Here is a 13,755-nt window from a genome sequence, read left to right on the forward strand (position 1 = left end):
GACTGCACTGTGACATGTAAATATCTGTGACAGTTACGGGTATCGTGGGTTTGTCGGCTACACTCACATTTGAGGGAGATGCCCAATTTCAGCTAGAGATCGGTGAAAATAAAAGTTGTAATTTTTTTTCCTAGTCAAGCTCGGGGACCCCCTGAATTCCATCCCCATAGCCTTCCAGGAACCCCGGTTTAGCCCACGTTGGCCATCTGATTGACAAAGATGACTAAGCAAAGAAGTAGCGAAAGCTGGGGCCAGGCGGAGAGGGCGTCTGGCCTGGGGCAGCGGCACGAAGGTCCCCGTGGATGGCGCAGTCCCTTGCTAGCCGCCTGGCTCGCTGGGACCATAGCAAGAGAGAGGGGCCTGTCTGAATTGTGAGACAGAGCTGGAGCCCTGTGGTGGGGGTGCCATGCCAGCTGTGCCCTCGGCCCCTCCCCCGTGTGGAAAGGGGCAGGTATCTCCTGTTCACGGCAGAAGCAGAGGGTCCCCGTGAAGGGTTAGAAGGTCCTCCGTAGGATCACAGTATCGGCCACACTGATTGGGCTCCTGCACCAGGCTCCGTACCAAACACCGTCGCCCCCACTGCCTGCGATTCCCTCCCCAACCCCAGGGCGGTAGATGTTAGTCTCCCCATTTCACGGATGAGGAAACTAAGGCTCTGAGAAGCGAGGCAGCTTGACAGGATCTCCCCCGGGCAGTAGCACAAGTGTCAGAGCCAAGGTTGACACTCGGGGCCGCTGGGTTCCCAAGATCCGCCTTGGAGGGACTGGAAAAACTTTAGACCTCCTGACACCTTGCTGTTCTGTAACAGCTACTAAGAGTGCAGATGGCTCGCCAGCAAGCCCTGTCCTAGGTGCTGGGGACACAAAGATGATCACAGGCATGGGCCTTCCCTTTAAGAAGCTCTCTCTGTCGGGGGAGAAGCCAGGCATGTAAACACTCCCTCCCTGAGATGTCTGTTCCAGTAGAGAACCCACAGCTGTCCTGTTCCCGGTTGCACGTCCCAGTGCCTAGCGAGGGAAAGGAAGGAGGGAGGGAGAAAAACTCCCATAAGCAGACAACAGCCCTTTTATCTGTAGACAGTGTGAGGACCAGGGCAGGCTCCTTCCCCAAATCGGGGACTCAGATCCTGCCCGTGCAGTGCCCGCTGTGGGTGACCGTCCACCCCTATGTCCTCACGCCAACTGGAGAGGAGCCCGCGGTGCCCGCAGCGGTCAAAGCTGCTTCTCCACCCTGCCCCCTCCACCAGGTGGAAGCCCTGGGCCCCTAGGGCTGGTTTCCTGGCCAGCTTCATCTCAACCCACAGACTGGGCCTGCCAGGATCTTCTGGGACACTGCCCCATGGGTGTCCTGGGGGCCGGAATGGGGAAGTGGGGCACTTGCTGTATGGCCCTTATTCATTAGGATCCTGTTTGGCTTCTTGTTTGAGGTTTATGACCCGCGTGCCTTCCAGGACCCAACAACTCATAAATTTAAAGTAGCTATGAAATTTCTGTTTCTCTGGGCCAGTCGGGCAGGGGCCTCTTAACAGAGCCGTTTTTATTCCCTTCTCTCGGCATCCTCTAAATGTCTGAGTGCTCCCTTGTGGGGCGCGCGGGCCTCCGTCTTAACCCTGTGCCCTTTTAAAATAAATTAGAACAGGACGGGAGGGAACTAAGGTTTATGGAGTGCCTACATGTGCCGTGCATTATCTCCAATACTCAGAACAACCCCGGGGAGACCGGGAAAGACCTTTTCCTAAAGCGCCCCCCTCTGCAGGTGATGAGGCTCTGAGAGGCTCTGTGACTTACCCAGGGTCCACAGACCTAAAGACTGGGTGACAATGACAGGAGAAGTGTCAGGTGTAGGGCCTGGCACTCTGTAAGTGCCGCCTGTTGTTAGTAATATTGCCGTCACCTTGAAAATAGTCTGATTTTTTTTTTAAAGTTAAGTCGTTGCAAAAGTCAAATACTTGGTTACTGTCTGTGACTTATTAGCCATGACCTCGTACCTGGTGCCTCACTCCTCTCGTCTCATACCTCAGCCCGGAAGGGTCTCTGAGCCCAGAGGACCAGGACCTCCGTTGTGCAGCAATGGTGCTGGGGTATACGGGGTGGGGGAGTGGGGGGGCGCTGTGCCTTGCTCATGGCCACACGCTTTGGAGGCCCTGGGGTGGAGGCACAGGTACATGGGCCTTGGAGCCACACGGACCAGAGCTGAGTCCCAGGCTGCAGCCGCAAAACGTACATGGTGCGTGGCCAGACCCGAAAACGGTCTCTGAGACACAGCTCACCCTTTGGAACTGGGCACCGTGTTTTCACTCTAGTTGATTGACAGGTTGGCCAGCTGATTCTCCCAGAAACTCTTGGCTGCAAACCTGAGTTCTTCCCAAGCCATTGTCCTACCTCTGAACTGCACAAGACCCCCTCCCCCCTCCCCAGCTCTGCTCAAATCTTCCTTAGCAGGGAAGAGTAGGGGGTCTGGACAAGGAAGTGTCTGCTTTCCTGGGTGGCTTCTCCAGGCTGTCCAGCTTCGCTGGGCAGTGCTTGTGTGTCTACTCAGGGCCAGTGAGGCCGGCAGCCACCTAGAAGAGCCTCTGGAACACAGAGGCAAGTTATCACCCAGTGAAGTTAAAAAAAAGCAAAAGGAACCGCAGCGTGAGTGTGTGTGTGCCCTTCAGAAAGGAGAGGAAGCCTTTCACAAGACAGTATAAAGGCCTCTACTTCCTATGTTTCAATCAAGACTTTTGGCGGAGGCTGTGACACTGTTTCCATCCTGGCTAGCGGGTTTGTTTCTCTCTTTGAAACAGCCCCGGAGCCCGGAAAGATGGGGACAGATTTCCCAGCACCGCTTAAGGGCCATCCCTGCCCGCTCCCCCCCCCCCCCCCAAACGTGACCGCCTCCCAGCCTGCTTCTGGCACAGGAAGAATGTGTGGAGCTCCCAGGGATGCTGGCAGCGGCCCCACTGCTTGGCTCCCGAATCAGAACCATCTGGTGGAGTGAGGGAAGTCAGGACAGTGCCTGGAGAGAGGCAGCTCTCCTCGGTGCCAGCCCCACGCCTGCCTGCCGCATTACCAGGCACCGGGGAGGAGCCCCAAAGAGACGGGGAGATGTGGGCCAGCTGCCTCTGAAACTCAACACATCCTTGCATTCACGTTGCTGCCTCTTTTCTCTCGCTTTCGTGAATGTTTCTTCTAGGGACTGCTGGGATTCATTGGTCTGGTCGGGGAGCCGGGGATCATGGGAGAAAAGGTGAGTTGTGTTGGTGGGGGCAGAGGGGTAGAATATAGAAACGGATAGAACTCGTGGTTGAAATCTTAAAAATGATGAAGGGGCCAGTTGCCCTGAGGATTTCAGACTTGTTTCCCCTGTGGCTTCCCCTTGCTTCCCTAGCGTTCCACACCCTCAAAGAGCCATTGTCCCCTTTCCCAGCACCCCCTGGGGGCTCTGCCCTGCCCTCCCGCAGGAGCAGCTAATGCACTTGCTGCGGGCCGGCCCGCCTGCTCACTGGCACAGCATAGGGGCGGGCGACAGAAGGGAGGTAAAGAGCCATCTTTTTGAAAAAGGGCACAGTTCCTTAGGCTGCCTTGTTAGTCCCCCGGCAGCTCTGTTTTACAGACCAGACAACCGAGGCTCAGACGGGGGAGGGGGTTTGGGGGGAGGCTGACTTAATCAAGGTCGCCCAGGTAGCAAGTGACAAAGCTGGGATGTGAACCAGGTTCAGTGCCCGGGGCCTCACGTTAGCTCCCAGCTCACAAGCACCCTGTGGTTTCCAGTTTCCCACCACGGGCCCTGGAGGGTACCTGCTTTCCTTTTATGGGTTTGTCTGATCCCCAAGCTGGCCTTGCGGGGTGCCCGTATTATTCCCACTGATTGGATAGAGAAACTGAGGTCCAGAGAGAGGAAGCCTCTGCCCTACCACGACCACCTTCTCCTCCTCCTCTGTTTTGTCTTCTTCCTCTTCTCTTTTTAATTGATCTTTTCATTTTGAAGTAATTATAGAGTCACAAGATGTTGCAAAAAGCAGTACAGAAGGCACCCTGTGCCCTCCCATGGTCACATCTTGCACGACCATAGTGCGATATCAAACCAACTCTGGCCTTCCCCTGTTGCTCAAATGTTCCGTGTCCCTCCTCACCTACAAACCGTTGCCCGTGCCCCTCCCCCGGCCAGGTACACCCCTCCTACTCCCACCCCTCCACCCTCTCTGCCTAGATCATGGTCTGTTCTCCTTCAGCTCCCTCGGGTCAAGCAGGTCTTCCGAGGGGGGCTTCAGGGGGCACCCCTGAGCCCAGGTGCCTCAGATCCCCTGCTGAAGGGCCTTAGCACCGAGACCCACGCCCCCACTGCACTGCCGCTGGTTTGCATCTGCGTTGTGATTTGTGTCCGTCTCCCCACGACACTCGGGGTCTCGCGGCCCATGAGCAAGGTCTGTCTGTGCTCCTCACCACTGCATCTTCTGGGGCTGGTGTGTCGCGCCAGGCCCGTAGAAGGCGTTCGGTAAATGTTTGCCGTCTGAGTAGATACAAAACACAGGGCCTCACAAAAACAGCCAGGATGCAAAGCCAGAGCCCCTTTCGCCAGCAGCCTCTGTCTCCTTCGCCCACCATCTCTGCCCAGTCTGTCTGGATGGATCAGGAGGAAGAAGAGTTGCATCTCAGATGCCCCAGCATCTCATCTCTGTCCGGGCGAGGGAATGGGGAGAGTGAGAGCGCCTTCACTTACCATCTCCACCTCAGCAGGCCCAGCCCAGGGGACGCCGTGCCCAACGAGGACCACATGACATGGGCCAGCATCACAGGGGACAGTGTCATTAGCTCATCCTCGCTCAGGATCACCCTTGCCCGAGGGAAGCCCTCTGTGTGGCATGCCACAGTGGATGCCGAGGCCTCCCAGGGCTTGCCGGGTTCCTGGCTTCTGCTGAGCAAAATCCCAGCGCCCCTTCGCCTGTCACCACCCTGGGTGATGCGACTCTAGACTTCAGACAAGTCCCTACCCCCTCCTTTTTGGCCTCTGGAAGGCCTCTGCACCTGCTCCGCAGAGACCCACCCCACAGCCATCACCTCCCTGAATTGCTGTCTCCATCACAGGGTGACCGGGGCATGATGGGACCCCCAGGCGCACCTGGACCCAAGGGATCGATGGTAAGGAGCAAGTGTGCACGCCTTGCCCTCTCCTATCGCTGTCGTGGTGACAGTTCTGCTCTCCTCTGCCTGCTTCCGCATACCTTGGGCATTCAGAAAGACCCGCCCCTTCCCCTTCCAAGAGGCCACCCTCATGGCCCTGGGCTGGGGCTGGGGCTGGGCCGCGGGGGGCGGAAGGAGGAAGGGCCACCTGCTTCAGCTGATTCCTTCTCTCCCATCTCTTTCTTGGCAGGGTCATCCTGGAACTCCCGGTGCAGTTGGGACCCCTGGAGAGCCCGGACCCCGGGTAAGCAAAGCCCTCATGTTCCCTGAGTTCAAACCCACTGCCGAGTAATGGTGAGGAGTCCAGACAAAACCAGAGTCGGACGAAACCCGGGTTTGAGTCCCAGCTCCGTATTACCAGGGAAGATCATTGAACGTCTCAGAACCTAAATTTTGCTCATCTGAAACACAGAGAAAATAATCGTGGTCGTGATAGTGTCATCACATGAGTTAAATGAAACTGGGCAGCTAATGTTCATTATGTAGTGATGTTCCTTGCACGGGGTATCTTGGTTGTTAACGCCATCATCGCTTTGTTCATTCACTCCAGAAATACCCTGTCACGTGTGCCTGAAGCCGCTCCAGGAGCGGGGGACAGCAGCCGTGAACAAGGCAGAAAACTGCTGCTGCCCATTAGGAGATTATATTCTGGCATTTGAGAGAGAGAACCCCATAAATAAGGGACACCTGCTATAGAGAAAGTAGGGGAGAAGATGAGAAATGCTGGGGACACATTGGATGAGGGTTAGAGCATGGAGGTGAGGACACGAGGAGCCTGGGCTTGTGATGATTGAGGGCCAGGGGTATTCCTGAGGATTCCGAGGCAGGGAGGAGTGGGAGAGGCAGGGTAGTCAGAGTAGGGGACCCCATCTGCTCTCCTGAAGGTGATGTTGGGGGTGGGGAGGGGTGGCTCTCATTCCGAGCCCTCAGAGGGTCTGTTCCCTCTGTCTCTGCTGACGGAGGCTGGAGGCTGGGAGGGGCTCTCACTTCAGCCAAGGCTCGGGCTCAGAGCTGGGAGCCCACTCTGGGGAGGTGGAGGGGTGGGCTCAGGCAGGTAGAAAGGGTATGGGGGATGACGTGGACCAGCACAGGCAAGATCCTGGGACAGGGCCAGGGGACGATGAGTTCAGGCTGCCCAGGTCCCTCCAAAGGCCAGGCTGAGGGACTCCCTGGAGTCTGATGAGGGAGGAAATGGGAGCCTTTGATGGCCTGAATCCGAGGGAAGCATGCACACGCCAGTTCTCTGTGCCAATTAGGGAGGCAAAGCCAGCTTGGTTCCCAGACTCTTCTGTGCACCTACTATGTGCTGGGCCTTTGCTCAGCCCTGAAGGTGCAGGACTGGTATGAAACACATCTGCTTCTAAGATCCTGTCTAGTGGGGGTGCCAAGTAGAAATAGCCACCCGCTCATTACAGACCTTTACTGAGCACCTACTGTGTGCCAGGCGTCAGGGGGGTGCTGAGGAGGGATATGGAGGCACTACCCCGGGAACGAGAAGCCGGCACACAAGTAACCATAATCTCAAGACTGAGGTGCCACGCAGCGGGTGGCTCTGTGTGCCCCCTACAATCCTTTTCATGAGGTGGAAAACTCATAGTGCAGAGGTGGGATGAGAGCCAGCACTCTGGGCTCCTGATGGCATATCTTTCCAGGTTAATGGGGAGGAGGCAAACCACCTCTGGCCTGGGGCTGGAGGGGCTGGTTGGTGGCTGAGGATCCCAACTTGCAGTCTGAGGGTCCTAGCCCACCCGGCCGGAAGGCTGCTGTCCCATCTCTCTCCCCAGTGTTCACGGGACCCAGGTGCGAGGGTCCCCAGTGTTCACGGGACCCAGGTACGAGGGTCTAGCAGATGCTCCTAGAGACACAGTGACTGGGGACCATCAGTGTGGGAGGTGCCCAGGCTAGGGTCCATCAGCAAGTTAGAGCTCCTCTGCCCTTAGACCTCAGCCTCTCTGGGCCTCAGGCTCCCTATCTGTCCAGCGGGAGGAGGAGCCTGGAACAGAGTTGCTGAGGCAACATGGAAGGCCAGTGGGAGGTGGGAAAACAGGGGATGTCCCAGCCAGCGTACGGAGGGAAGGTGCTGGCCTCTGAATCCTCTACCTCCGTGGCTCCGCAGACCTCCTCCCCATTCTGTGTCCTCAGTGCTTCTAACTGTACTGGGGGGCGGGGGTGGCTCAGACTGAGTGAAATCAGTCACATGCTGCTTTCAGACCCCAAGGTTGCCATTGATTCGCCATTGCTGCATATGGGGCTGGGGCACCTGGATCTCTTGGGGTCCTTTCCGGCCAGCCAGCTGCCCTAGTGCTGTTGGGAAGCGGCATAGCACCGAGGTCCAGAAATCTGACTTCAGAATCAGACACATGTGAGTCAAACCCTGGCCACTTTCTAGCTGTGTGATTGTTGGCAATAGTCACATCTTCTCTGCGCCTCAGTTTCCCCGTCCGTAAGCCAACATCGTACTACCTTCATGATGAGGTTGTTATGAGAAAGAAGTGGTAACAGTGCATGCTGTAATGCTCAGCAAATGATCTCATATACTAAGTGCATAATGACTGGTAGTAATAAGAATTACTATTTATTAGATACGGTGATTACCACGATTATTAGTAAGACTTACTGTTAAGGTGACATTTCTGATGATACCGTTCACATCTGATGAGTATTTTCCCACTTTTCCAATCACATTAATACCCATGTCCTCCTACAGCCCATCGAGGTCAGCCCAGATCAGGACCTTCATTATGTGGGGGACTGGGGACAGGTTCCAGAACCTCGAGTTACTGCCCCCGCCCCCCCCCCCCCCCCGACCGAGAGAGCCGATAGCTACCCTTTGCTGGGACTTCCCATGTCGTTTTGTCTTCCCAGCAACTCCGGGAGTTAGGGATTCTTCTTATCCCCATTTATAGATGATGAAACAGAGGGCCAAAAGGTGGAAATCACTTGCCAAGGTCACAGGATTAGGAAGTAGCAGGGCTGGGATTTGAACCTGGCTCTCTGGTGGAGCAGTCTGCTCCTTTAAGTCCTCTATTCTACTGCCTCAGAGTCAAGACTTGGCTCCTGAAATTTCCCAGTGACGCATTGCATGCCTGCTGCGGTCCAAGATCCTGCTGTAAAATGGCTCGTCCTCACCCAATCTTCCCATCTCCTGCCATCCCGGAGTCAGATCTGCTTTCTTATTGGGCCAAGCCTGGGTCCTCACCCCGCTTGCTCTGCTGACAAGGGGCAAGTTGGGACCCAGCCCCTCACGTCAGCCCTTCGGCAGCAGCTGATGGAGGGTCTGTACCCCTCAAGGCCGTGGGGAGGGACGAACGGGAACAGCAACTTTTTCCTGAGGCCCCAAATGGAGCTGGGCCTCTCCCTGGTATTTGCAGGGGGCTGAAGCTGCCTCTTCCTTGTGGAAGGAGCACGCCCCGTCTGAGGCTCGCTGCTGAGCTGGGAGGCTCGTGGAGGGGTCCGGCTGGCCTGCTGTGCGTGAAGGCGCTGCTTGGTGTGTGCAGCCCGGGCCGGAACCCGGGGGAGAAATGAGGCAATGAGGCAGCCTCCTCCTCCTCCTTCCTGCTTCCTTCCCACCCTCTGTCCTCGCCTGTTGTTAGATTGTTGGTGGGTCCTTCAGCAGGTCCCCACGTTCCTGTCATGGGTCTGCGCTGTGCCAGGTGCTGGAGAACAAAGGCAACCCTGTGTTTTCCTTCCCTCCCTCCCTGTCTCTCCCTTGCGTCTCTTGTCATTCCTGCATCAAACCAGATAACCGGGCGGCTTCCCTGGGCCAGGCCCTGTTCCCTTCTCCCTGCCTCCCCTCCCTCACCCCAGGGCTACGGTCTAGTTCTTCCCCCGTCCTTACCCCAGGTCTCTTTCTGCCCTGGTCAAAGCTTGCAGGTGATAGTCGGGGTCAGGGCGGGGGACAGATCACGGGGCTGCCATAGTCTCCTTGCTGATGGAGAGAGAAAAGGGGGAATGGGCATTTGAGAAGAACCTTGGTCAGGCATGGCATGGTAGCTTCTGGTTGTCGATTTTGAGATACAGGAGAAAATGGCTCATCCATCCAGGGAGGCTTCTTCTTACTCCAGGACTCCCAGGAAAGGTTAAGCCCCCCCTCCCCCCCACCCCACCACATCAAGCCTAGGGCATTGACTCATGCTCAGGGTTATGGCTTGTGGGCCACTTCTCCCAGTGGGACAGCTTTTCCCACTGGGCTGCATCCTTCTGTGCAGAGGCACTGGGCCTGCCCAGGGGCCGCCCAAGCACTGCCTGTCTGAAGGCTGCAGCCAGGCTTCACCCCCATGCTCCTAGCCTTCCCTCTCGCCCCCTTGCTACCGGAAAGGGGGCTTCTCCAAACTTTTTCTCCTCCCCACAGGGTCCTCCAGGATCTCGAGGTCCACCAGGCATGAGGGGAGCAAAGGGACTCCGGGTAAGTAGGGCCCAGTCCCCGGGGGGCTGATGCTGGCAGGGGCCACCTGACAGAGAGGCTCCCTCCTGGTCCTTGCCCCCTGCCCAGCCCTGAGATTGGTGGTTTCCAGGCATCACACGGGGTTCCAGGCTCATCCTGGGCCTGAGTGTTGGCCTGGGACCCCCTTTCCAGCCATCTCTTCCAGCCCATTTCTGAGCTCCAGGCCTCACCATCCAGTGGGTACAGGCCAGCTCTGTGGTACCTGTGTTTGTCCATCCATTCATTTGGTCATTCAACCGCCATTTATTTAGCACCGACTATGTGCCGGCCACTGTTGAAGGGTCTGTAGACACTACAAAGAATGGGACAGGCATGACCCCTGCCTGCTCTCGTGTGGCTCAATCCAGTAGGTCAAAGAGATTGTATAGGGTCATTGGCATGTAGCGTAGGGTCATTGGCACATTGATGGTGATGATGCACAGGCAGCTTGGGAGCCTGGAAAGGGTTTCAGAGAAGGCTTCGGGAGAGGAAGACAGCTGAGCTGATGCCAGGTTCTGGGCAACGGACCGCCCTAAGGTGAGAGAAGGTGTGGCATGCTTCGGGGTCTCCAGTGGTTCAGCAGAGGGGCAGGCGAGAGGGATGAGACGAAGAATTAGCAGGTGCCAAGCCTGCGAACAGCACAGCGAAGCCTGTGGGCTGCTTTCCAAGGGCAGTGGGGAGCCACAGGGGATTTTAAGCAAGGGCTGGCCTGAGCACAGTGGCCCGAGGTAATAGTCACTAGTCCTTACTGTGTATCAGGTACTGTCTGTCACATGTTTCACTCATTTAATCTTCAACACTACTCTATAAAGAAGGTGCTATTCTTATTTCTGTTTTACAGACAAGGAAACTGAGGCACAGAGGGGTTAAGTCACTCGTCTCAGGTTGCACAGTTAGAAAGTGGCAGAGCTGGGATGGGGACCCAGGGAACCTGGCTCTTTGGCATCCTGAACGTAGTCTCATTTTCAGTCATGCAGGGAGGGCTGATGCAGTGGTTTTCTGCCCCCAACTGGTGTCCGGGTGCTGGGCCAGGCAGCCTTGTAGGAGGGAAACGCCAAGGCACAGGTAGAGCCGGCAGCCGAGGCCTGATATCCAAGCTCCATACGGGGGATCTGTGATCAGTCTCCTCTTGGCTGAATTTCAAGTGGTTTTAAATTTTCCCCCAAACCAGATGGCCTGAACAGTCAGCCAGGGAGAGGGGGGATTAAGAGGCATTCCTCTGGCCCAGCAGGGCCCCTCCCAGTGCCATGTCCTGGGTCTCTGCAAGTGGACCCAGGCCTGCTGGCAGCCAGTTCCACCTTGACCCTGAGCATGTCACCCCCTGCCCCAGAAGGCCAGATTAGCTGGAGGGTTCAAGGTCCTCAACTCACAGCTTCCCCCCGCTGGCTTTACCTCCCCTTCCCAGCAGTGGCTTGAAGAATGTATCTCCTGCTTGAGGAAACCCAGGCTCCAAACCACATCAAAAGTCTCCAGGGCTGGGAGGGAAGCATCGGGAACATGAGCTCCTCCCCCCTGCTGGGTTTGGCAGGAATGCAAAACCTGTGGGAACAGCCCCTTGAGTCCCTGGCCTCATGGTCCACCATTGGCCACTTCACAGAGGGGTAACTGAAGGATGGGGGGGGGGATCCTAGAGAGACGCATACTGTGCCTGCAGAAGAGCTCAATTCTGGACAGGCCTCCACGAAGCCACCGGCTTGCCGAGTGACCTTAGCAAGACCTGGCCACCCTCCGAGCCTCGGTTTCCCCATATGTGCCATGGGGAACGCAGAAGGCCCTGCCTGCGTCTCTGCCCATGTGCGGGAGGGGACGAGATGGGCCCTCAGGCCCTTGGCTCTTGGTAGAACTGCTGACAGGGTCTGGGTCCACAGGCCTTGGGGGCTCGGGGTCAGACAGGGGCAAGTCCCAGCCTTCCCAGTTATCAGTTCTGGAACCTCAGGCCTTGGTGGGTGACATGAGGAGGAAGTTGTAAGGACCCGGAGTATGAACGCACATCAGCTGGACGCCCATTTTTCCCACGGCCGCCAGTCACTCTTTATCAGTGTGGGAGTGAACTCCCCGTCACAGGGGGATGTGGAGGTCGGGGTCTGCTCTGGGACAGGGTGCTGGAAAAGACAATGTCTAAAATCCCTGTTCGTTACCTGGGGGATTCCACAGTCTCCCTCCACCACCCACTTTGAGGGAGTCGTGAGGATTCTGAGGTTCACGTGCCTGACATTAGACTCTGCTCCCATGAATGGGGCTTAGAGCTCCTCGAATCTTGGCTCTCCCTCTTTGACCCTGGGCAACTGACTCCTCTCTGGGCCTCTAGCTTTCCTCTGCAAAATGGGTGAGCAAAACAGAACTAACCTCTCCAGAGGGCCCTGGGGTTAAATCCCTTTGCAGGCGCCTTGCGCGCGGTGAGCACCCGATAGGGCAGCGGTGCGGGAGGCGCTGGGCGCCTGTTCGTTCCCTCCTGGCTGTCCATCCCTTTGTCACAAGAGCTGTAATTGGCCAGATTTTCTGTCCCGGACTGCCCGAAGGGCAGCCCCGGCTCTGACTGCAAGCTTCCTCCTGGGGAGTGGCTACAAGAGGACAGACATGTGGTTCTGATGGAAAACCCAGGCCTGCCTCCAGCAGCGCCGGCTGGCCTGTGTTCACTTGGAGAAGGAGCGAGCAGGACTGGGGGGCCCTCGGGACACAGGACGAGCTACAGCGTGGCCCAGAGCAAGAGCTAGAGTGTGCGCCCATCCTGCTCTTCTCCCTGCCCTAGGGGGCCGGGGTGGGGGGAGGGTGGCTGGGCCCCCTCCTCCTTCCAGGCAGCACCAGCTTCTCCCCGAGCTCCCTGGGGGCTCCCAAGGCATCGCCATCTCCCAGGTAACAGGGAATTTAGACATTGTCTTCTCCAGCATCCTGCTCGGGCCTTCACGGCTCCTGTAGGCCCTGACCTGCACACCCCCATGATGGGGAGCGCACTCCCACATTGAGAAGCAATGACAGGGAGTGGTGGAAAGAAATGGGCCTCTGGCGGAGTTAGGTTCAGAGTCTGGCTTCTGCACTTACCAGCAGCGTGACCATAGGCCGTTTCCTCACTGCAAAACGAGGATGAGAGCTGTGAGTATCCTCGCCACCACCACTGTTTCACTACCATTATTACAGATCTCAAAACGGTTCTCTCCGAAAGGCCTTGATTCCAAGGACAAATAGGGTGCTGTGTGATTCAGACCAAGCCATCAACACCTCTGGGCCTCCACTGCACTCCCAGAGCTGTCTCTTTCCAGGGAGGTCTGTGCCTCGGCTAGAGACAGAGGCCAGGGGCCAGAAGCCAGCCCTCAGGAGGGCCCTGATGCCCACCCAGCAGCTGAGCCTCTGTCCCAGCTCCTGTGGCTCGGGATGTCCCCCCTTCAATGTGTCTCTATCTCCACCGGGCCCCTGTTCATGAATCAGGGGCGGAAAGCCTGACACACGGCCTGGTAGGGTCCATCTGAGACAGAGGCCCAGAGAGGGGAAGGGGCTTACCCAGGGCCACACAGCAGTCCAGCAACAGAACCAGAACCAGCACCCGCAGCCTCTAATCATGTGCAGTACTGGGTCTCTGAAAGCTCTCAGCTGGCTCTCGTAGCATGCTCGAAGCTGCCTGCTCTGAGAAAGGGACTGAGGCCAGATCTGCCAAGCCACTCCTCTGTGTCCCTGTCCTCCGGGAACCTGCCACCTCCTCTGGCAGATCCGGCTGTTCCTGAGCACTTATGAGAGGACTGTGGGGGGGGGGGGGTTATCTCCCACCTTAAAGGAGAGATTCTCAGCCTCATTTCCGAGACAAGATAACTGAGGCTCGGCGTCGTCCCCTGTCCTGGGTTTATTCAGTTTGTGAGGCACTATTAATGTTTTTTTAATGTTTAATTTTGAGAGAGAGGCAGAGTACGAACAGGGGAGGGGCAGAGTGAGAGAGGGAGGCGCCGAATCCGAAGCAGGCTCCAGGCGCCGAGCTGTCAGCACAGAGCCTGACGTGGGGCTCGAACCCACAAACTGTGAGATCATGACCTGAGCTTCAGCTCAGTTAAGTCAGTTAAGTCAGCTTCAGTTAAGTCAGACGCTTAACTGACTGAGCCCCCCAGGCACCCCCATGAGGCTCTATTTAAGGCCGTTGGTGTGGAGATGATGCATTGGAAGCCCCAGGTAGCTGATAAGAGGAAT

At 57.0% G+C, this 13,755-nt stretch overlaps 1 protein-coding gene across 1 annotated transcript in view; it reads left to right on the forward strand.

Annotated features, from left to right (window-relative positions):
• COL27A1 (collagen type XXVII alpha 1 chain) overlaps positions 1-13,755 on the forward strand; it is a 136,513-nt gene that overhangs the window by 82,379 nt on the left and 40,379 nt on the right. Inside the window, exons 25-28 of the mRNA XM_047099631.1 lie at positions 3,175-3,228; positions 5,067-5,120; positions 5,353-5,406; positions 9,514-9,567. Of these exons, the coding sequence (XP_046955587.1) occupies positions 3,175-3,228; positions 5,067-5,120; positions 5,353-5,406; positions 9,514-9,567 (216 nt within the window). The remainder of the gene's footprint in view (positions 1-3,174; positions 3,229-5,066; positions 5,121-5,352; positions 5,407-9,513; positions 9,568-13,755) is intronic.

This window comes from Lynx rufus, unplaced genomic scaffold (assembly GCF_022079265.1).
Source record: "Lynx rufus isolate CCGP_SWC_20201006 ecotype Redwood Valley unplaced genomic scaffold, mLynRuf1.p SCAF_10, whole genome shotgun sequence".
NCBI lineage: Eukaryota > Metazoa > Chordata > Mammalia > Carnivora > Felidae > Lynx > Lynx rufus.